This window comes from Erythrolamprus reginae, chromosome 6, assembly GCF_031021105.1.
Source record: "Erythrolamprus reginae isolate rEryReg1 chromosome 6, rEryReg1.hap1, whole genome shotgun sequence".
NCBI classification, from domain to species: Eukaryota; Metazoa; Chordata; class Lepidosauria; order Squamata; family Dipsadidae; genus Erythrolamprus; species Erythrolamprus reginae.
Window position 1 is genome coordinate 90,580,320 of NC_091955.1, and position 25,027 is coordinate 90,605,346.

A 25,027-nucleotide genomic window follows, 5' to 3' on the forward strand; every position below is an offset into this window, starting at 1 on the left:
ACCCAAGTTATGGGTGATTAATGCAATCACTCAGACAATTTTTCAAAAAGTATTCTGTTACTTGCAAATTACATTTATATCTAAGCCTTTCTAAGAATGTAAGGTAGTGCGTATGATTCTGGTAATGGGAGAAACATTTTCTGAATATTTTAAGCTTGAAATACTGTAGCAATTCTTAATGTTCCGGGCTGAAAATATAATACTGTACCTCCAGATTTTGATCTTTGTCCTGGGTTTCAAACAAACTTAAGGCATGTTGTGCGGTACTATATTGCTTTAAGTGTGCCTCCGATTTAGCATTTGCTTTTAAAAGGCATTATTTATTCCAAGCAACAATGTCCAGGAAAATGCATTACTCAACAAAACAGCCCCCCAAATTGATGTGGATATGTTACCAGTTCATATTTGTAACAATATCATTTTCTGGTATATTTTTTCATATGCAGTGTCAAATGCACATACTATATGTATATGTGTGTATATATTTATATTTTTATATAAATGTATGTATGTATGTATGTATGTATGTATGTATGTATGTGTACGTATATGTATGTACAGTGGTACCTCTACTTAAGAATGCCTCTATTTAAGAGCTTTTCTAGATAAGATCTGGGTGTTCAAGATTTTTTTGCCTCTACTTAAGAACCATTTTCTACTTAAGAACCCAAGCCTGTAAAAATTTCCCAGGAAATTTGAGAGCGGCATGAAGGCCCAGCCAGTTTCCTGCCATTTCCCCTTTAATCCTGGATTTGTACATTGTTTATTATTGCTGTGAGCCGCCCCGAGTTCTCGGAGAGGGGCAGCATACAAATCTAATAATTTATTATTATTATTATTATTATTATTATTGGTTGGCCGGAGCTTTAATTGAAGGTTGAGCCTTGAAGCGCTGAGCTACTGTTTCTCCACAGAGAAGTAGTTGAGCGAAACATGATAATCAGATGAGGCTTGAGTTGTTTTAGGCAAGCAAAAGAAAAGCCTACTGATGAACAACTGTCAGTTGATACAAATGTGTGGACATCCATTTAGAAGAATGTTTTCCAAGCCCTAAGTCTTTGTCGGTTTTTTCCCATTGCTCTATTTGCTCATATTGTTTCTTTCCAGGTGCTAATGATGTTTCTAGCTCTTACTGGCTTGCAAGCTGTTTCATTGTTACTCCCTAAAAAAATTTTTTTGAGCCCTTAACCAGGGGATAAAATAATGTGCTCCAAGTCTATTCCAAGTACAGTATCTCTGTCTTTTTCTCGACTGCTGAATATAGACATAAATGTTTTATCATCAAATGGGCCCTCTTTTGTATTTATGATGTCGGAATATTTATTAACAAGGTTCTTGAAGCTAAATTGAAAAAAAGATTTTATTCAATATTGACACATTTTAATAAAGCAAAATTAATATCAACAAAAAAGAACAATGCTAAATAAAAAGCAATAACTTAGTTGCTTGCCTGCTACTTTAACACCCTGGTAATATTTTATCTAACCTTAATCCATGTTATGCTTTTTATTTTCATATGACAATTCATTTTTTCTGATATCTTAATCTTGAAAAAGATTCGGAAGTCAGGAAATGATTGATTCTGAGAAACTCCCCCCCCCCCAAAAAAAGAAAAGTAAAACAACCTGAAGTAATGCAGTTAAAAACCAGCTTTATTGTTACAACCAATTTTGAATTATTTACATAATATAAATCTCTTTGCAAGATACATTCCTTCATTGAAATCAATGATAAAAGGCCTTAATATAGAGCTTCAACAATGCTTAGCTTAAAAAAAAGTTCACTCCAGTACAAGCCAATGAACAGAAAGCACAATTTTTAAGTTCCATTCATAACATAGAGATTAGGGATTTTTCTTCTCCCTTTCATTGGACAGGCAACCCTTCACAGGACAAGACTGACTCAACAAACAAAAAGATTTAAAATGCAAGGAGAGAGAACAGAGCCCCAAGGGGGTGGTCTGTTCATGGATGGTCAGCCTCAAGAAATGAATCCTTGTTAAATGCAAAGTTTTTAAATTACCCCAAGATGTTAAAAAATATTTTACCCCGCTGACAATGTTTGCAATTAGGATAAGGCTTCTTATGCAACTAGGATCCACCTCTGGAAATGAAACAGGATATACAGTAGGTATTCATCAGAAACTCAAGACGTTTTAACTGTACTGAAATTAATTAAGCCCAGCAGTAACATTGCCACGCTCCTTCTGATATTTTAAATCGGCATTTTCAAAGCGGAGCCACTGTGTTGGCTGGTCTGCGTTAGTATTTATCTCCAAACCGTGAAAATTGCCTTTGCTCTCATTTATAATTTATACAGCACTTTCGCAGCAACGGCTTACAACTCATTTAAGTGCTTATTTATTATCTCAACCAACCTATTAATTAGCACTTGGCAGTTATGGAGATGGAGAGCAAGCCGAAAAAAACGTGCTCCAGATTGGCCACCAAACTTTGACTGGGTTTCAGGGCTTTGTCAAAATGGCAGGCTCCCCCCAAAAGGCTTAAGATTATTATTATTTTTAAAATATCCTAAACAACACAAATATCAATTTATCATTAAAGCACATTAGATATCAATGTGTTCTACTATATGAAGATCTTATACAGCAATATTTCAATAGCAAAACCAAAGGAAGGGCCATCTATGGAGGCTGGGTGGGGAATTTTTTTTAAGTTGCTGGAGATAATCGGCAAAATCCAAATTTTGTTTCCTGCTAATTTATTTCAAACAGGCATGGACTGGGCAATTCATCGTTATGCCACTATTTATTAATTTTACAAACATCAACTTTTCGTAGCATTGTTATATACCAAATAATTCTTATGGGTCTTCTCTTTCTCCGCGCCCACTTCCTGGTCTGCATACAATAGTAATTGACAGGTGTCATAAGGCTGCACTACTTCAGGAAGTCTCTAGTTCAGCATTTCTCAACCTTGACAACTTTAAGACATGTGGACTTCCAGAATTCCCTAACCAGTTGAATAAATGCATTCTGGAAGTGAACTCCCTCCATGGATCTTAAAGTTGGCAAGATACACTGCTTTATTAATTTATCATTTATAATGATGCACCAGTCAACAATTATTTGTCCATAGCAAGATCAGATTTCCTACATGTGGCCAATCTAATTAAACAGAACTAATTGAACTCCAGGCCAAAAAAACCTTTTAAATTAACTATCCATGTCAAGCCCTCACAAGTTGTGTGTGCGTGTGTGCGAAGGAAATTTTAAGCAGCACGGGTAAATTAATTTTTTTTAAAGTAGGCTCAATGGAATACAACTTTTCAAGAACATGTGCCAAGACTGACAAGGACAAAATTTAAATGTTAGGGGTAGGGTTTATTTAAACAAAAAGGAAAATTAAGGAGAAATTGAGAAAAATGTTCAAATTTCATCAGCTCTACAGGAGCAGCAAAAGGCACCCTTAAATGCTTGCAACTTTAACAACCTTCAAGGTGTCCACAAATCCTCTTGCTACGTGAGTATTTATTTATTTAATTCTTTTGAGAATGTCAATCAATCAGAGAGCACAAATCCAGATTTTATGGAAAACTCAGAATGAACCAGGAGTAAAACAAAGTTCTCTTAAGCACGCCTTACGGAAATTTCTCAACTATGTTAAGGACTTGACTGTATCATTTGCTGATGCAGTTTTATATGTGTGTAATCTTTCTTTTTGCATGAGCTATTTCTATTTGCAATAGTGGCAAATTCTATTTCTACTTCTCACGTTTTGATGATGTTGCTGTTTAAGATGCAGGAGCCTCCAGTGTTAGGAATTTGTACAAGGGTTTTTCAAAGCAAGAGTTACGTGTGCATGACAAGCACAACTCGGAGTGGACCTTCATTATCTCAGAAGAGAAAACCATTTTTTTTTCTTCTAATTAGCCAACCTGCTTCCTACTAGAAGAATGGATATTGTCACTTGAAAGCAATTATTGTGCTAAATCATGTTTCGACTGATTAGCTCTTCCAACGAAAACGCATGAAATACTAAGGCAGACACTACAAACACCATGAAAAAGACATCTTATGTAAGCTAATACGCATCCTCAGGTACTGAACCCGATTGTTTTGCAACTGGGAATTCCCTTGAAGGCAGCCTATTTAACAAAAAGAGTTCAACAGATGTCAAGAACTGGATATTTGGTTTACATCCAAATTCTACAAAAAGGAACATACAACGAAAATACATAAATTCATAAATGCGAGGTACCATACAATTCACACTAATTTACAAATGGTTATTTACACTATTATATATACACAGTCGGACCCGGTTATCATGAATTGATTAGCTAATCCTTCTACAAAATTCACATTAAGAACCCCAGGCCAAGAGTTCAAAACAATGCCAATTTTCTTTTAAATCCACCCACCACTACACCAAGGAAGTTTCGATGTCTGAATCCATTGGGAAGGTTGATTAACGTGGTCGGATGGCCAGTGTGATGAAAAATTCACGCATTTCTGCTTTACAAAAGCTACTAGGCCACTATGGTCAGTAGGCTTATGTTTACAGTGTCGAATGCTGTTTCTCGTAACTCCTCATTTTTCACTACATTTTACAACAATGTCACTAGCGATGGCATTAGGATCTTTTAGCTTAATAGTATAGGCAACAGATCAGTTTGTTACCAAATAACAGCCAGAATTACCTGAGGTTGTTTTCTAGAGCTCTGGAAAATAAGAGATTCAAGTAAATTGAAAAATCAAGCTGGAAAGTGTAACAAAGTCAACTTAAAAATCCAAAACAGGGATTTTAAAAAAGCAGAGAGCAGAAAACGAGATTCTGAAATAACAAAATGTAACTATATTAAGCTATACGTACTACTCCTCTTTAAGGTAAATGGACATTTTTTCTTATGATGACTTAAAACCACTAATTATTTTTTTTACTCCTTCAATGTATTCAGAAACACACTGTGCTGGAAAATGTTCAATCTAACACCATTCTGGCAAAAATGGAAACATGATTGAAATCCAGCCACTTTGGAGACTAAGCCAAAATACATCTCTTCTAAAGAGCTCATTATTATTATTTTTTTAAAGAAAAACTTTTAATTGACTCATATTAAACTCAGTTGAAATGTATTAAAGTTTATCAATATTTGCAGACTCATCCAGTGATCATGGAGGCACATTTTTCTCTAACCAGCTTAACAGAGGAGTTGATACTTTGGATATCATTTTTTCTGTAACAAAAATAAGGGAGATGATAATAACTATTATAATGATGAACTAAAATAACCTTTCCAAGTATTACTAAACCGTAATCCTTGCCAGTATAGGGGGAAAGAACCTAGCTTGAAAAGTAACTTACTTTTACCAACGATCTATAAATGTTTTAACTAGAGAGTATTTTGAGCAAAGCAATAGCTTTCCGTAACTGAATTCTGCTTAATTTCTAAGAGCCTCGCTGTAAAAAGATGGCATTAAAGAGTATGTAAAATGAATACAAAGGCATAAAAAAGGAGTTGTTTTCTTATTTTCTAGAGCTCGATCAACACCTGATAAATTACAAATTTTCTTTAATAATTGGCTCAACACTGATGATCAAGGGAAGCCGCCCAATTTATGTACAACTGTGGTTAAGAGCTGAATATATCTTAAAACTACCCTTCTCCAAATGAAAGCTTTAAGGATGAGTAGAATATAATTCCTGTTACCATACTGATAACCTGGAACCTCAGAACTAACCTCGCAGCTAGGTGCATCACACTCATACAGAACCACACTGGGGAAATACTGAATACAGGATACTCTACATTTTCTAAAATAATTTCATTGCTGGATAATGGGAAATTTGAGGTATTAATTTGGGGCATTTAAACACAATGGTTTTAGGAATATTTCAAAATGTACCTTGTCATGTTTGCATTTCTGTAAACGGAACTTAACAGTAACTTTGGGTTAAAATTTTCATTCATACCTACATCAGATCAAGTCAGGTTTATTTTTTAGCCAATGTTTATTTTACAGAGTCCTATAACATATTTCTGAATATATTTTTTTTACTGAGTCTGGGCAACAGGTTCCCTCGTTCATCACTGTTTTAAGGTATATTTGCCTTTACACATAATGTATATGAACACACAGATTTCGCAATATGGGCACTTAAGTGACCAAAATGAACCAAAAAAAAAAACCCCCCAACAGAAACTATCATTGAATTTAATGTTGCGACTTTCAAAGTTTACTGCAACTTCCCCATTCTTAAACATACTCTCACACATATACTAGCTAAGTAAACATTATGTTTCATTTCACATTTTTTGAAATTTAAACCATTCCTGGTAGGATGGCTTTTGAAAAAGATGATGAAAATGTCCACGACCCATTCTTGTTTTTCAAATGCCACTACCATTTACTAAAGAAAGGAGGATGAAGAAGGTGGAACCAAGGCAAGGAAGTCAACAAAGAAAATTATGAACACTCACCAAGCCTAAAGAAATAAAAATTAAGTGGTGCACTTTTGCTCCCAATTATTACAGGACTACTCAACAAAAACCCTGTTGGTTTTTACTACAGTTTCTAGCTAATATCCTTATCCCTAGATTATATAACAAGATGTTCAAAGATTTTTTTAAAAAAAAAACTTGCTAGGGAGGAAAACACACAACACCTGGATGAGTGGACATTTAAAGCTTACATTTCAGGATAAGATTCCTCTTCAATTTTAAAAGCCAAAAGTGGGTATCATTTCCTTAATGCAATGAGCAGGCCTCCCCAAATTTTTCCTTCCGCTATATACAAGAATGGTCATACACCCCCCCCCCAAAATTCAGCAGCTTGCTAGAGCTGAGAGAAACAATAGAATGAAAATTATTTTGTTCCACCCTGTTCCAGTCAGCACCAGTAGCTTGAGTACAAACTGGGATCTGTTGTGTAGATTCCATGTGGTTCACGGTTAAACAACTGAATGCTGTACCAATTGGAGATGTAAAAAAGTCTACAGGATGATCACCTGCACCCACTCCTTTTAAGGAGGACCGATAAAACAGCAGCAATGGAATGTTAAACTCATAATAAATAATTCATGTCTCACATTAAAAAAAAAATACAAGAAAAAGGATTAAATTTGCTCTCCTTGTGTTTCAGAAATCCATTAGTTTCTAATCCTTCCACAATATCAGAAAAGACCTTCATTTGAAGTTTACTATTGAAAGATTGTTATTTAGAGGCAATGAAAAGCAAAAAAAAAAAGAAGACGAAGAAGGAATAATACAAATGTAGAGCTTTTCCTATTATGTACTCATGACAAAAACAGTAAGGAATCTTCTCAACAGGCGGGTAACCAAGTTCTCAAATTCTATTCAGGAAGTTTTAATGTCATTACTTCATTCTTCATTTTGAAGTACTGATTGAAGCGAACAACTGCATACCTATGTGAACAAACGAAAGCATTCAGTGGAATATGATTTTGGGTGCAGTTTTCCATGAATCACAATATTTAACTTTTATACACGCCTATTTTTAGTTTTTCCTGCCATCTAGTGGTGATGTAATATTTTTGTAAAAATGGCCAGATATGTGGATAGCTTTTCCAACTTTTTAAAATACACGTGGGCCAGATTATATGATATGGGTAGCAGATTAAGGTTATTTTTCCACTGACATTACAATCTAGTCCCAGGTCAGCTTGATTAGCAAATCTAACTCATTCGGCATTATATGTTTTGATTTCATGTAGCCAAAAATATTGGTATTTATAACAAGCATGCTTACCAAGCCTGAATAAGGTTAGGATTATGGTTCCAGTAAGCAAGGCATGTATCTGAGGCTATGTGTTGGGACTTGAATTCCCATGTCGCTTTAGCCAATGTGACACATAATCATGCTGACTGGGGTATTATGGGAATTCAACACATCTAAGGGATGTCAGGTAAGGAAAGGTTGATGCACTGAATTTACAGGAAAAGGAAGCATGAAAATTGGACAATTCCTGTATTCTCACTCTCTTTAATCTATTTAAATTAATTTAAATTCAAAATGATTTAAATTAGACTCCACTTGTTCAGTTATAATGGGTTTTTAAACATTTTAAAAGTTAATTCATTTGAGCTGCAATTCTCCGAGGGGATAAAAATAGCTTGTATTCATAAATCATTAGCACTTGATCACAAGCAGCTATTCATCAAACTTCTGAATAAATGAAATTTTAATACTTATAATCAAAGCAGCAGCTTTTTATGTATTTATGCTTTACTGTTTTATTTTACGCAAATGACTATTCTGACAAAAAAAATTATCAACAATTTCACAGTCAGTTATGGTTATTTCAAATTTAAAGATCTGTATCTTAAACCAATAAATATTTACAAAAATATTACTTGAAAGATGTAGCCAATTAATTTTAATATAAAATCCTATGAATACAGAATATTTTATATACAGTATTTAACATAAGATGACTCTGTAAATTACTTACCCTAGAAAATCGAAGTCAATAGTGGAGTATTTGGCTTGAATTAAGGCCCACAATCCCCAGAAGAAATGAGAGGCCTTGAAAGGAAGACAAATAAACCTGGATCAGTGAAACTACTCAGAATGGTTTTGTTTCCAGAGACTACTTAGAAAAATTAATGAAAAATAACAAATGCTCATACTGTGGTGTTAATATTACATTCCATAAAGTTTACGGTGATTTGAATTTATGGTAATTTAAACCAACAAACTTCTAAGGCCAAGATTTATAACAGTGTTCCCCAAATTCAGTCTGCACACACAATCTCACATTCTGAAGGCTCCAATTGTCCTATTTTACTTTTGTTTCCTTTCAAGAAGGGTTTAAGACTTCTACAAAGAAAAAAAATGCAGTATCATATAATTTAATGTAAATAACAAAAACATCTATTTTATCCCTGTATCATTTGACATGAAGAGTTTCTAGTGTAATTTCCAATATCAAACCACAATGTAATAGATTTTGTGAATGAGTTTTAAACACATTGTCACAATAATGTGAATGACCATTTGAATAGCTATTTCTGTTCAGTTTTCTCAGAAGGCAGCTTACAATATAATACTATGGGTGGAAATAGCATTGCTTCCAGCTGTAGAGATTCAAGAGACAGATGTCTTAGAAGAACTTGAACGATTAAAGATGAATTAAGGCAATGGGTCCTGATGGCATCCACCCCAGAGTTCTTAAAGAACTCAGATATGTGATTCCTGCCCAGCTGACTGATTTGTTTAACCAATCCCTTTTAACAGGAGATATTCAACAGGAGATGATTGGAGAATGGCCAGTGTTGTGCCTATCAACAAGAAGGGCAGTAGAGAAGAAGCTAGTAACTACAGGCCAGTTAGCTTGACATCAGTTATAGTTAAAATGACAGAGACTCTACACAAAAAGAGGATAAATCAGCACCTAAAAACCAATAACTTATCGGCCCCAAACCAGCATGGCTTCACTGAGGGCAAATCATGTCAGACTAATCTCATTTATTTCTTTGACTATGTCACAAAGGTGTGGGATGAAGGTGGTTTTGTGGATATTGCCTATCTGGACTTCAGCAAAGCCTTTGATACGGTTCCACATAAGAGCTGATAGATAAATTAGTGAAGATTGGACTTAATCCTTGGATAGTTCAGTGGATTTGCAGTTGGCTGAAGCGTAGATATCAGAGGCTTGTTGTTAATGGCGAGTATTCTGAGCAGAGCCTGGTTACAAGCGGTGTGCCACAAGAGTCTATTCTGGGTCCTATTCTTTTTAATATGCTTGTGAGTGACATAGGGAAGGTTTGGTAGGGAAGGTTTGCCTATTTGCCGACGACTCTAAAGTGTGCAATAGGGTTGATATTCCTGGAGGCGTCTGTAATATGGTAAATGATTTAGCTTTACTAGATAAATGGTCAAAGCAATGGAAACTGCAGTTTAATGTTTCCAAATGTAAAATAATGCACTTGGGGAAAAGGAATCCTCAATCTGAGTATTGTATTGGAAGAGATATACAGTACAGTGTTCCCTCGATGTTCGCGGGTTCGAACTTCGTGGAAAGTCTATACCACAGTTTTTCAAAAATATTAATTAAAAATTACTTTGCGGGTTTTTTCCTCTATACCACGGTTTTTTCCACCCGATGACATCATATGTCATCGCCAAACTTTCGTCTGCCTTTAATAAAATTTTTTTAATAAACTTTAATAAATAAACATGGTGAGTAATAATCTGAATGGCTGCTAAGGGAATGGGAAATTGCAATTTAGGGGTTTAAAGTGTTAAGGGAAGACTTGTGATACTGTTCATAGCCAAAGATAGTGTATTTACTTTCGCATCTCTACTTCGCGGAAATTCAACTTTCGCGGGCGGTCTCAGAACGCATCCCCCGCGAAAAGCGAGGGAACACTGTATATCCATTAGTATACAAAAATATTAAGGCTGCAATATCTAACATCCAAAATACGATTTGAGAGATACCAGATCTCTCTTATTTACACAGTTGATGTATTTCTGTTGTTATCACCTTATTTCATAGTTGCTTGATAACAACTGTGGCAAGAAAGGTCATAAAATGAGGTACAATTGATTTCAACAAATGCTTGGCTTAGCAACAGAAATGTGGGGGCTCAACTGTGGTCTTAATTCAAGGACTACCTATAGAGTAGTCATTCTCAAACACCACCTATTTTATGAATAACTTGAATGGTATAGGGCAGTGATGGCGAACCTTTTTTTGCCAAAAGGGTGCGCACACGCACAATGGTGCAATGGCCCACACCCATAATGCAATGGCCTCCCCTCGTGCATGCGCACTCATACCCCCTCCCCACTACCTTGTTTCTTAATTTCTGGTTGGCCTGTTGGGCCATTTTTCGCCATCCACAGGCTCCGAAGGTTTTCCCGAAGCATGGGGAGGGCAAAAACAGCCCAACAGATAAAAACGGCCTCCGCTCGCCCTCCAGAAGGCCAAAGATCAGCTGGCCAGCGAGCTTATTTATTTATTTATTTATTTGATTGATTTATTGATTGATTGATTGATTGATTTGTATGCCGCCCCTCTCCGGAGACTCGGGGCGGTTAACAGCAACAATAAAACAGTGTACAATAGTAATCCAATACTAAAAGCGATTAAAAACCCATTAATATAAAAACCAAACATACATACATACATACCATGCATAGAATTGTAAAGGCATAGGGGGAAAGAGGATCTCAATTCCCACATGCCTGACGGCAGAGGTGGGTTTTAAGAAGCTAACGAAAGGCAAGGAGGGTGGGGGCAATTCTAATCTCTGGGGGAGTTGGTTCCAGAGGGCCGGGCCGCAACAGAGAAGGCTCTTCCCCTGGGTCCCGCCAAGCGACATTGTTTAGTTGACGGGACCCGGAGAAGATCCACTCTGTGGGACCTAACTGGTCGCTGGGATTCGTGCAGGAGAAGGCGGGCCCTGAGATAATCTGGTCCGGTGCCATGAAGGGCTTTATAGGTCATAACCAACACTTTGAATTGTGACCAGAAACTGATCGGCAACCAATGCGCGCTGGAATTGATGTAGGGCGAAGCTTCACATGCCCTCAGATGTGGCTCTGCTTGCCACCTGTGGCACCTGTGCCTAGGTTTGCCATCACTGGTATAGAGTATCCTGCCTGAGCAGGGGGTTGGACAAGAAGACCTCCAAGGTTCCTTCCAACTTATTTGGTTATTCCCAAGAATCCAGTTCTGTGGTCTCGCAATAATGGCAGAAAATAGAGGCTAGCCTTACTTAGAAAATAAGCCAACATGCTTAGCACGTATGCATACCATGTCCAGAATGGACATGGTGGCCCCTGACAAAGGCCTAGAAACTTTGTCTCTCCAAATGAACCATGTACAGATGGTAGTAAGCAATTAAAACCCTCTGAGTTCTATTTTTTAAGGATGCTTTGGTTTTGACTGGAAATAGGTGCTTTGGAACATATGGCAGTGTAAACACAATTGTCGGTAACAATCATTAAAGTAGTGGTGTCTGTATCCATACCCTGGAGCCTCACAGCAGCTGCAGAGTCCTGGAGTCAGACACAGCTGCTTTAATGACAGCGAAACACATCCTGCCTTCAAGCTCCTGTGTACTACTGAATTACTTCTTCCCAAACTGCACAATCCTATTTATTTTATATATCCACACAATGCTATAAAATGCTTGTGTGTTCTGTGATGAAGAAAGCAAATGAATTACTTTTAACTGCACTTATTTCGAGTCATGTGTGAATTCACACATTATGCCCAGTGGGAAATTTTAAAATTGCTGGAAGAAAATGGGAAGAATTTTTTACTGCAGCTCTTTTAATCAAATATATGAAACAGGAAAGATACAAAATGATTGACTAAAGTCAACCTCTGTAACAATCCCCCAAAAAATAAATGCAAAGAAGTATAACAAATACAGAACAATAAGCTTAATGACTCATGCCCTGAAAATATTCCTGAGAATAATTCACACAAGAATATAGAACAAAATTTTGGAGTGTCTAAGTAACACACAATTTGGTTTCAGAAACAATCTGGGTACACGAGATCCCCTATTCAGCATTCAAGTTCTTGTACAGCGCTGTAGAAATGTCAATCACAGTGTTTACATGTGCTTCATTGATTTTGAAAAAAAGCATTTGATAAAATAAGATACAGCAAACTATTACAAATCCTAAAACAAGTGGGACTAGATGACAAAGACGTCCGAATCATAAATAATCTACATTGGCTTCTGGTAACAATTGTGAGACTAGGCCAAAAATACTCAGATAATGCAGAAATACGAAGAGGAGTCAGACAGGTTGTATTCTGTCTCCATTGTTGTTTAATATCTACTCTGAGTCAATTTTCAACGAAAAACTGGAAAACACTGATGCTGGCCTCAAAGTAAAGGGTGTTCAGATCAACAATTTAAGACATACTGATGATATAGTTCTTCTTGCCAGTAAGCCTTAAGACCTTGAACTCCTCGTCAACACAGTCCCAGAAATATCTGAAAAATATGGCTTGAAGTTTAACACCTCAAAAACCAAGACCAGGGTCGTCAGCGAACAACCCATTAATTTACCACTGATAAATTCGGAAGGAATACCACTAGAAAAAGTTGAAAAGATCATGTACTTCAGTTTTAATTTACATGAAAGCTGGGACATGATCAGTGAAGTAAAGACAGGGATAGAGAAAGCTCGAACAGCAAAATGAAAAAAGTCTTCTGCAGTCAAGATATAAGCCTAAGAGTGAAAATCAGCCTTGTCAGATGTTACATCTTCTCTATCCTGCTCTACGGTGTAGAGAATTGGTCTTTAACAGAAAACTACTTGAAGAAACTAAAAGCATTTGTAATGTGGTTTTACAAACAGCTGTTACATATAAGCTGGATTAACAAAATCACAAATGAGGAGGTGCTTTCTGCCTGGGTAAGCAAAGAGAAATCACCAAAGCCATTAAAAAGTAAAAGTTAGCATATTTTTGGACATGTGATACGACACCCAGAAAAACATGGCATCCGTCTCTTAATCCTCCAGGGAAAGACCGGCAAAAGAACATCATGGCTTAAAAACCTAAAAGGGGCTGGTTTAGACAAAACTCAGCAGCACTTTTTCATGCGGCTGTTGACAAAAATAGGATTGCCAACTTGATCGCCAACGTCCAGTGACAGATATGGAAGGAGGAGGAGGAGGGGGAGGAATTATTCCCAGTGGAAGGTGTCTGTTTGACACTTTCTAGAATTGTATGGCAGGAGCTTCCTGCACCATGTACTTAAATAGACTCTTGCCTGAATTCATTGCCTAAGACTCACACAGGAGATCTGAAGGAATAGTAAAACCATCTGAGACAAGCGGGACAGGAAGATGTGTTATCTGAATCCAAAAATAACGCTTGAGAAAATTGTGGCTATGGGTAGTAAGTTGTTATCCCCTGTAACTTTGGTGCTTGGTACTAAGACGAGTCATTCATGCTTGCTTGGAAAAGAATACAGTTGTATAAATCAACCAAGGGGAGTGTCGCTCAAAGACTGAATATCTCAAGCAGAAAGGAAAGACTGCACCTATACATCTGCCTACTATAATTTAACTAGGAAAGGAGCTCAAGGTTGTTGATACTACCAAGTGGAGCAAACATGGATCCAGAGGGAACATTTCTGTTCGGCAAGTTTATAGTAAAATTTGACTACTATCTCTACCCATTTAGCAAGTTGTTTGCAGAAAGATCACATTTTTGGACAGTCTTTTGAAAAGTCCGGGGGGGGGGGGGGATCAGAATTTAAATGCTGGTACTCAAGTAACTGAGCAGTTTTTCTGAAAATTATTTTCACAAAAACTTGACCAAAGCAAGTTTGGTCTGGAGGAAAAAAACCAAATATTCTACAATCCTACAGAATATTCTTTTCCTGGTAGGTTTGCGATGTACCAATTATAATCTAGAAGCAAAATTATTGAATTTTCACTGCCATGGAAGATAAACAAGACAATGTAAAACCTTGTCAAGATCACTTGCACTCAGTTCTGGTGTTAGCAAAATAAAATCTAAACTTACCAGAGCAAACTGGTTCACTTGAACGTAAAGCACCTCAACCTCCTTTTCGGTGACATCTGTTCCAAATCCTTTATATTCCTTGTAAGCTTCCAAGTAAGATCTCAACCATTGTGCTTGCAGTTTTCTGCTTGGATAGAGGTTATAGTCAACCTCACTCACTCCTACAAAACAATAACTCGTTAAAAAAATTGAAATCCCCCCCCCCCCCCAACAAATTCTGTATTCAGTTTTGCTTTTTATCTCAGAATATGAAACAGAAAGTATGCACTCATTTGATCCATGTCTTGGCACCTAATATTCTTTAGTAACCATCAAACTTCCCATTCTTTTAAAAAATATATTATTTGTATTTATGGATAGATACGAAAAAAGCATAGTAGTAGCCTTAAGAGTACTCCCCCCCCCCAATAATTCCCTAGGCATCCATGAACATTCAAGAAATATTTTTATAAAATGAAAATGGGAGGGTTTTTTTCTTTTTGCTCTGGTACAGGGGGAGGGAGCAGTTGGGAGACAATTGCCAGACCCAAGAAAGGAAGAGAAATATAATTCACTGTTACTCTTTAAAGATTCCACAGGCAGAGTTTAAATCTAATCACAATCTCATTTCAAGTTTCTCTCTATTTAAATATTAAATCATAATGTCCCACAAAAGAAATTAAGATATTTTGGTTTTGCCTTATGCAATAAATGGAATAGAATAGAATTTTATTGGCCAAGTGTGATTGGACACACGAGGAATTTGTCTTGGTGCATATGCTCTCACCGTACATAAAAGAAAAAGATATATTTGTCAAGAATCATGTGGTACAACACTTAATGACTGTCATAGGGGTCAAATAAGTAATGAAGAAACAAGCAATATTAATAAAAAATCTTAGGATGCAAGCAACAAGTTACAGTCATACAGTCCTAAGTGGGAGGAAAAGGATGATAGGAATGATGAGAAAAACTAGTAGAATAGAAGTGCAGATTTACTAGAAAGTCTGACAGTGTTGAGGGAATTATTTGTTTAGTAGAGTGATGGTGTTTGGGAAAAAACTGCCCTTGGGTCTAGTTGTCTTGGTGTGCAGTGCTCTGTAGCAACGTTTTGAGGGTAGGAGTTGAAACTAGTCTGGAATGACACTCTTAACTGAGGGAATTTAGGGATCCCTTTTCTTTTCTTATACAAGAACTGCCCCCTTTTATTTCCAATCCAACACCCCAGCCAGAGGGAAATAGCAAACTTTCCAGGGTCTCTTTGAAGGGTTCAGGGGTTCTTACAAGCCTGGACTAGAGAAGTCTAGCAGCTTTTTATTTCACTTTTCACTTTTTCTCTGCCTTCAGCTTGTGCTCTGCATTCCCCTGCTCCTAATCACAAGCCCTTTTTTCAAAGTTTCTATAGTCATCAGGGAAAGCCGAGACTCAAAATATTCATCCCCTAAAGATGAGGTTTCTGCAAAAAAGCTAGTGATTTCTCTTCACTACAGCCATAATTACCATAGCTGTAGTTTTGGGGGAGCAATAATACATAGAATGTTCTTTACATAATGTTTTCTTAGTTAGAGATGGAAACTACCATATTTTTAAGAGTATAAGACGCAACTACCATACTTTTCAGAGTATAAGCCGCACGAATCTCAGCGACCAGTTAGATCCCACAGAGTTAGCCTTCTCCGGGTCCTGTCGACTAAACAATGTCGTCTGGCGGGACCCAGGGGAAGAGCCTTCTCTGTGGTGGGACCAGCTCCCCCCGGAGATTAGGATTGCCCCCACCCTCCTTGCCTTTCATAAACTTCTTAAGACCCACCTCTGCCATCAGGCATGGGGGAATTGAGACATCTTCCCCAGGCCTATATAATTTATGTATGGTATGTGGTTGGTAAATCCACAGTAACTGAATTTAAACATGCCTGGGATAAACATATATCCATTGTAAGATGAAATACAGGAAATAGTATAAGGGCAGACTAGATGGACCAGGAGATCTTTTTCTGCTGTCAGGCAATTCTCATTTGTTTTATATACAGTGATCCCCCGGTTATTGCGTCCCCGACCATTGCAAACAGGGTAATTTGCGATTTTTCAACCCGGAAGTCAAAATACCATCTACGCATGCGTGCCCGTTTTTTCTATGGGCACGCATGCGTAGATGGCAACCGGGAGATCAGCTGCTGGGCGGCTTCCCTGGGTCTTCCCCCTCTTGCTGGCGTCAGCGAGGAGTTTCCCCACCGCCCACGCAAACTCCTCGCTGCCGCTCGCCCGCCCTTCGCCTGCCCACGCCGTTCGCTCCCCCTCTTGCTGGCGGGAGGGCGAGAAGCCCTCCCCAGCACCCGCTCGCCCGCCCTTCGCCGCTCGCCCGCCCTTCACCCTGGCCGCTTCTTCCCAGCGGAGAAATTCCAGCCCCCACCTGGTCCCGCCCGATCCTCCTCCCTGAGGTAGCTCGCCCTCCCATGGCCGCTTCCTCCACCCTCCATTGCAAGCCCTCGCCACCGCAGCCAACGCGCGCTGCGATCTTCAAGCCCGGCTCCTTTCGGCCCAGCATCCCGGGCCAAGCAGCTGCCTTCCGTGACTGGGCCTGGCTCGCCCGGAAGATCGTAGCGCGCGTTGGCTGCAGCGGCGAGCAAAGCCAAGCCGGCAGCAATGTCGCCGCCGGTGCAGCCAACGCGCGCTACGATCTTCCAGGCGAGCCAGGCTCAGTGACGGAAGGCAGCCGCTTGGCCCGGGATGCTGGGCCGAGAGGAGCCGGGCTTGATCCGCTGAGCCTGGCTGGTCCGGAAGATCGTAGCGCGCGTTGGCTGCAGCGGCGGCGACATTGCTGCCGGCTTGGCTTCGCTCGCCGCTGCAGCCAACGCGCGCTACGATCTTCCGGGCCAGCCAGGCTCAGCGGATCAAGCCCGGCTCCTCTCGGCCCAGCATCCCGGGCCAAGCGGCTGCCTTCCGTCACTGAGCCTGGCTGGCCCGGAAGATCGTAGCGCGCGTTGGCTGCAGCGGCGAGCGAAGCCAAGCAGGCGCGCCGTTTTCCGCTGACTCCTAAAGCGGGGAAGTTCGCCCGGAGTCAGCGGAGAACGGTGCAACTGTTTTAAAACGATCGGAGCTTTCCAATGAGTCCCGAAGACAAACGGCAAACTTCTGCGTTTGTCTTCGGGACTCATTGGAAAGCCGTGCGGGTGTTTTAAAACATCCCCGCCGACATGGGGGGCTTGCTAGCACCCCCCCCAAACCCGGGTTGGGGGTTCGGGGGGGTGCTAGCGAGCCCCCCATGTCGGCGGCGACGTTTTAAAACAGCTGCCCCGCCCAATCTTCGGCTCCTCGCTAGCGCTGCGGAAGTTAAAAACACCATCTGCACATGCGCAGATGGTGTTTTTACTTCCGCAGCGCTACTTCGCGAAAACCCGCTCGTTGCGGGGGGTCCTGGAACGGAACCCTCGCAACGAGCGGGGGATCACTGTATAGCTTTTATTAGTATGATTCAACTTCAGTGAGCAAAGCCTAATTTTGCTACATTGTTGGTAAAATCAGACAGATTTTGATTATATCATGATCTAGCTGTAAATTAGAATGTTTTATTCTGTTTAATTTGCTGGAAATTATTTGAATTCTGCTCAATGACCATAATAAAGAATTAAAATGTAGTTCCCCCAAAAGACTTTTTCAAAAAGGATTCTTAAGGTCAATTCAGTATCCTAAGTTATCCATGTGATATTTTTAAAGAAAAGATAGAGATGCCATTTTACAAAAGCAAATTGAGAGACACTTAACTATAGATGAGAACCAAATCCAAATATTTCAAAATGTCTCTCCAGCAATGCTAAGAAAAAGAATTTGCATTTCTCCCCGGAAGACTAAGGAGTAAGCAAATCAGATATAAATAGAAAATTGCATTTGTCCTATAAGTCATCTTGGAAATGAGGGGGGAAAACCATTAAAACGAACTTTTAAGAACAGTTTTGCAATCCAGATATTTCTTTTTCGCAGATTACATTCCTTCCTCTAAGTAAATGGAGCACGAAGTGCAGATAACTATAGCTACCAATTTTACATAATTTCACAAGCATTATGGCACAATTTTCATAGCTGAAATTGGTGTATTAAACCATAAAGAATGCTGCTAAGAGCATATCCATACAGATTTTCATATAACCCTAATTAAGAGTTTTAATGCTTCAGCAGAAATACCTGTTACATTATCTCCTTGCGGAGAAGGCAAAAGGGGTACGTGTATTTCCTCCTTCCTCTGATTTCCCACCACAATTACATGGGAGGAGGGCTGTCCCCATGAACCTCTGCAACCAAGGATGGCCCACATCCTCTTTCTTGCCAGGAATTCAAAATCTACATTAAATTCTAAATGGAAGACTCCCCGCTTCCACTATAGGCACAATGAAGAAAAGGAAATAAATAAGCCCAGGGACACCGCAGGCTGGCAAGAGAGAATATTTATTTTAGGTCACTGAGTCCCAGAAAGGCAGCTATGTATGCAGACATATGGAAGCAGTCGGAACAAATCTCAAAGCATCTGCAAACACTTTTGCAAAAGATGCTTCAAGAAATTTGAGAAGTGGTTCTATTTGTTCAGCTGCACATGGTGAGGCACGCATCTAATCCTGATGCTGCACTAATGTCTAAGCCATTAGCAGCCAGGTTACTACCATACCTGCAAACTCATTGAAGTGGTTCCCAATATCATAAGCCAGGTAATTATATCCAGAGTACTCGTAGTCAATGAACTGAACGTCACCTACATGAGACACAAAAATAAAATTGGTAAGAGTTAAGAGAGGAGCGCTGTGAATCTGCACTGTGCCCCTTAATACCTGCCAGTGTGTTCCACTCTGCTGTGCTCTATATAGCATGCATTTTAGGAAATTCCAAGATTGCATTTTTTGTTTTAACGAACAGAATAAACTTCTTTTATCAAAGATACCTGCTCTTAATTACTAAGGGATTGAACCTCTGCTTTTGTACCACAGGGGGGCATCAGTTATTTTAAATTCCATTAGTTAGAAAGACTTGGTCTCTGAATATAATATTCAAACCATTTCTAAACTATTCCTCATCCAAAGTTAGCAGGGCTCAACACAAAATAAGTTAGTACAGGGGATTCTTTAATAGAATACTTATCATTTTGTAAAAGGGGATACCGTATATGTGCTGTTATCTTTGCTTCCTTTATACAAAATGTGATTCATTTTGCTTACATTACAGCACATCTTCCGCAAGTGCTTTACCTACTATCAGTACAACATCTGCATGAAGCCATATGGGTTGTATTCACATATGAATTCATATTGTCATTAAGTCTCTCCTGACATATATTCTCAGATTAAAATACGAAAAAAAGGAAGCAGCACTATGTATTTCCAAGCAATAGAGAATGAACTTTGAACTCCTGAACAATTAAACTGCTTTTCTTTGGTTTAATATATCACACATGTGGCGATACAATCATAAAAAGAAGTTTACATTATGCAGTGCAAGGAGAGCCATTAAATGTTCTCACTGCTAGAATATATTGCCAGCAATCCTCATCAGACATTACAAAGAAGCTCTGGGAAATATAGTTTCATAAGAGGGTTGAGGATATGTCGGTCTATATTTCAAATATTCTACCTACTATTACATATTTCAGGATTCTTTGCAATTATAGTTAATTGAGAAAAATTCACATCAGATACATAATGAATGTGGTCAACTTTAAGAAGCCACAAGACCTAGGATATTTTTAGTTGGGGTAGGTGGGGATGGAACAAACTAATATAGTTAAAAGATATACAGAGGCTTCTCACAAGAGTATTTTACAAGCCAGGGAGTAACTATACCCTACATACTAATCAGAAAATATTTTGGATGGCCCCTAAAGGAATCCTGTATCCCAAATCACTCATCTTATAAAGATGATTCAGTAAAAACATATGCACGCTCAGTTTAATTCTCCTTTTGCCATCCAATACAGCTAACCTTTAACAGAATTATACTTTAACCATATGTTTGCAGTTAAAAAAAACAAAACCAATAAAGATGGCAGGTGAAAGACCTGCATGTACAATGCTAAGTAAATCAAACATTATTTGTATTCAAGATATATTACGTTAATTATGTCTGCAATGCTGTTACCACCATACCTTAAACCCCTTGCTAACTTCCAGTTATAATTAACAATATTACAAAACAAAAACAAAAAGACAGAAAGAAAGAAAGAAAATGAAGCTAAGATACAGATGAGGCTGTTACCAGGCTCCGTGCTCTCCTAGGGGGAGGTGCATGCGAACAAGTGATGCGATAATACCTCCAGTCAAGTGCCTGTAAGTAGCACGGTGCACGCCGCCACTTGGCAGCAACAATGGCATACCTATCTGTAGTAGATGAAGAAAATTTGGCAAACTCATATTTGACAAGACACAAAACTTTAAAGAGAAAAGTTCTGCATTTCACCGGTCTTTCTTTTGACAGCCTGACATTACAGTGGAACTCAGCCTTAAATTTAAGTTTTGCAAGAAATTCAATCATTGCCGTCAAGATGCATGGCTCCGTTTCATTTTGGAGATTAAGGAAATAGGGGCTGCTGCCAGATGTAATGTTATCATTTGGATGCAATATTCTTTTAAAAAAAATGATATAATGAATCATAAGTACTGGCATAGGCATTTCCCAAATATTCCCAAATATTCATAGGAATGGTGCGCAGCATGGTCCCCCAAAATCCTCAGAGTAATTAGAGCCAGACTCCAAATGTGTTTTTAAAAATCCTGATTAAAATTCTGTTTATGGTGTCTGACACATTCAATGCAAATGTGAACATCCAGCATGTAGCTAAAGAAAAGGTTTATGCAAAAACAGTTCAGGCTAATTGCCTTTATCAATTTCCTCTTACAGAGCAGAGATGCAAACAACTATACAAATTATATGCATCTGTAGTCAATAGAAATAAAATTATGACAGTATTTTTCAGGAAAATTAAAAACTGATGTCAAAATTAGTCTTCTAATCCCACTTCTTCAAAGATTTGAATACTTGCTACTAATTGTGAAGCACTAATGCAGTTTTGCCTGTTATTTTTTCAGAAATAATTATAGATGTATTATGTAAGCCAAGATAACACTATTTAAAAAATAATGTTGATGCTAGCTTGAATTCATAAAGTACCAAAGACCAGATTTAAAAGGCACATTAAGAATATATTTGGTTTACTATATTTTTAGAGATCATTAAAAAGTATTAATTTTCAAATGGATAAGCTATAATGACTAAATTTAAGAGCTTTATGCACTGATAAGCTTTTATATACAAATGTAATCAGAAAGGAGAAATTCAGACTGTTAATATCAATATATCAATAACAGAGGTATTGGAGTTGGAATTGTATTTGGACACTTTGTTATTAGTAATAAGTCAATGCAAACATCTTTACCAATAGCTCTTTTTCTGTTTTATATAATTAAAAACTATAAGAGAATATTTTAACATTAAAATAAAATAATCTTCCAATAGAAAGCTTCAGAAAAATTATATTACAACTCAAAATTTAAGACATCAAATGCTCTCAAAAATGATTGCACGTTCCTCTTTAATTCTACAGTTAAATTTATCTTCATGTCTATCACCTAAACCTTATTTAACAGCTTATTAATTGCATTCAATTACAAAATTTGCAGGATTTATTTATTTATTTATTCAAAAGGAAGTCTTAGTTCTCCCCAAAAAAATTAAATTTCCAAAAAGAAAAGTCATCTTCAAGTTTGCTGAGAATATAACAGCAGCCAATTATTATTATTTTTATAATTGGAGCAGGGGTTTCATACATGCTTATAATCACTTCAGGTAACTACTGTAACTGTAAGTTGTGCTATACATTTATAAGTTTTTATGGGGAAAGACCAACAGAATAGTTGATCACATTTTGAAATGATCCAGTAACATTTTAAGTTCAAGTCCTTTGAGTACAAAAAGTGCATAACAAGAATAAATTAGAAATTAAATGTTTCCTGCAGTTGTTTTAATAAATGATTCACAACCAATGTGCTTTGATTCTTTTTTTCCTTGTTGCTGCACTACAGGAGGAAGAGGAAGCAATCAAATTAAGGTTTGTTTAGCATTATATCAGAACTGTTTGCTTCTGTCTCAATCTGAGTTGGGACAATTTGTAATTAGTTTTTTAAAAATGACTTGATCCAGATCTGTTTGCACAAAACCATAGATTAAACAAATCAGTTTGTTCAGATTCATACTCCTCTGCAGACATTCTTACATTTCTTTAAAAAAATTCTAAACAATTTTCTCTGAAAAGATTTGTTACTGACACAAATTAAATCAATAATAGAAATAAGGAGAGCACGTGCATCTTAAGATTTTTTCCAAGTAGCCTGCACAACATTTCAGCACAAGTGACATATTAACAGCACTGTATAAAAATTTAAATTCTACTACACAAAAGTTAAAGTTAAAGCTGAGTTTCCACTGCAAAAATAAATGGTTCCTCTATAATACTGTTATGTACCAGTTTCATAAATACTGTTGCCAAGTACAAGACAATACACAGTTTTTTCCCCAGTACTTATTCCAAGTTAAAATAATACTTCATACTTCAGCAATGTAGAAGTAAGTCATAAGCACCATTAGGGGTTGCTCACAGAATAAGAAATAACAAATAATAGTTATGCCTATGATTTGTTAACTTCAACTACCATAACATAATAACGTACTCTGACCTAACTGTGTATGTGTTGTGCTGCAACATTTAAATACGTCAGCTTTAATGGTACACTCTAGCTACTATATGCCCTTAGTACTCCCCCCCCCTTTAAAAAGTTGCAAGCAATTTTACATATTGAGAATTCTCCCTCTCCCCCTCCCTGTTCCCAAATACTAAACACTCACACACTGGTTTTTGTAGAAATGCTCTTAAATGATGTACTGCTCTCACTGATTTATTCTCCATTCTGTTCACAAAAGAAAATGACAGCAGATTTGTTTCAAAAGTAGGCATGTGGCGCCTTTGATAGTGTTCTGAACTGTTGTCAAGATATTTGTTTGAAAAGAGTTCCATCAGCTCCACAGAAGAGACACTTTCCTCAGATTTGATGAAATAATTCTCAATCGTATGAATTAAGTTCACATTTCTTATACAAGCATACCTTATAACTCAAAATCAAATCTAAGGAGAGTAATCCAGACAGATGGCCAATAAGTCACATTAGTGTAACAACAGGTAAGGGTCTTGGCTGTAAAAGAAGAGCTATGGGGTATTTAATTTCTGGCTGTGATTAAAATCTCACAGATGGATCAAAAGAAAAAGCAATAATTTTACTAGTGTCTCTTTAATGTAGAGTTTGGATTCAATTGAAAAAAGCTAATGTAACTGTCATTGTATGGCTTGATTAGAAGTATAATTTCTACGTAGGAGAAAGTTATCAATACTTGAAGTATTTATAATTACTTGAGAAAACTGAAGTCATGTGTTCATCTAGGAATTTCATATACTACTTCAAGTTTTTAAGGAGCTCCTTGTTTCAATACCAGTAAAGAAAAATATTTAAAAGTTCCATGCATTTTACTTAAAACAATTTAATAGGGACATTCTATTTATTTTTATCCCCTGATAAAGCAAGCATCAGCTTCAAGGCAGAATTTCTATGATTTATGTCATCCCATCGAATTCCTACTTTTTTGAATTTTGTTGCTTTACAGTATTTAATTCAGAAAAAGGTCTTAGTAACCAAGTTAATGCTGGTTAAACAGAAGTTATATTTTGAATTTGGAATGGGAAATCAAATTCCCTCCAAAGTAATTTCCTTCTCTATTCCAGTATGAACTGCATTTGTATTGATTTTAATGCAAATAAAAGGTATCTCAAATAGTCTTGAGAATTCTAAACCATGCTTTCAATCTTAGGTTTATATTAAGACCTTACTCTGAGTTGGGTTATACGCAATTCAAAAATATAATGAATATGAAAGGAGGGAGGGAAACAGGCATGCATTGCTAGCTTTTCCACATTATTATCAAATAACCAAGTTATATCACTGAAAAACAGTAAATGTTGAAATGTTTTTTAATACCATTGGACCATGTTATAAATTATAGGCAACATTATTATTGTCAGGTTGAATGCCTCTGAAATTGATGGCAAATTAAGTCAAAGAGCCAATTTGCAAAATACTTCCAACAGAAAACATATTTACAAACAGATGCTCAACTTTAAGGATACCTAGGTACCTCATCAGCAGGTATAAAGAAAGACTTGGAAAGTATCTTTTCAGATACTTCACCATGCAGAATTCCTCCAGGGCATCAATATATCTGATAATTCAGAATACAGAGATAATACAAAATAACCTAGAGACATTTGCTCTCAAAGCTATAAGAAATAACAAGTCTCATCAAAGACATAGTTAAGACGACAATTTATGCTTAAATTGGTGCTGTCTGCACAGTACTTAGAATAAAATAGCTATATGGAAAATAATATTCTTTACTACAAATATTATAAACCTTCATATATTAAAATATCAGTTATGGCTATTAAAGCAATTTATAAGCAACATTTAGAAATATTC

General features: G+C 37.4%; 1 protein-coding gene across 2 annotated transcripts in view; it reads right to left on the minus strand.

Moving 5' to 3' along the window:
* Positions 1-1,634: 1,634 nt before the first annotated feature.
* The window catches only part of ETNK1 (ethanolamine kinase 1), a 33,379-nt gene continuing 9,986 nt past the window's right edge, over positions 1,635-25,027 (minus strand). For both annotated transcript variants that reach the window (XM_070754352.1, XM_070754351.1), the window contains exons 5-8: positions 19,129-19,212; positions 14,493-14,653; positions 8,436-8,509; positions 1,635-7,389 (exon numbers count right to left, since the gene is read on the minus strand). In XM_070754352.1, the coding sequence (XP_070610453.1) occupies positions 7,317-7,389; positions 8,436-8,509; positions 14,493-14,653; positions 19,129-19,212 (392 nt within the window). In that variant the 3' untranslated portion in view covers positions 1,635-7,316. The remainder of the gene's footprint in view (positions 7,390-8,435; positions 8,510-14,492; positions 14,654-19,128; positions 19,213-25,027) is intronic.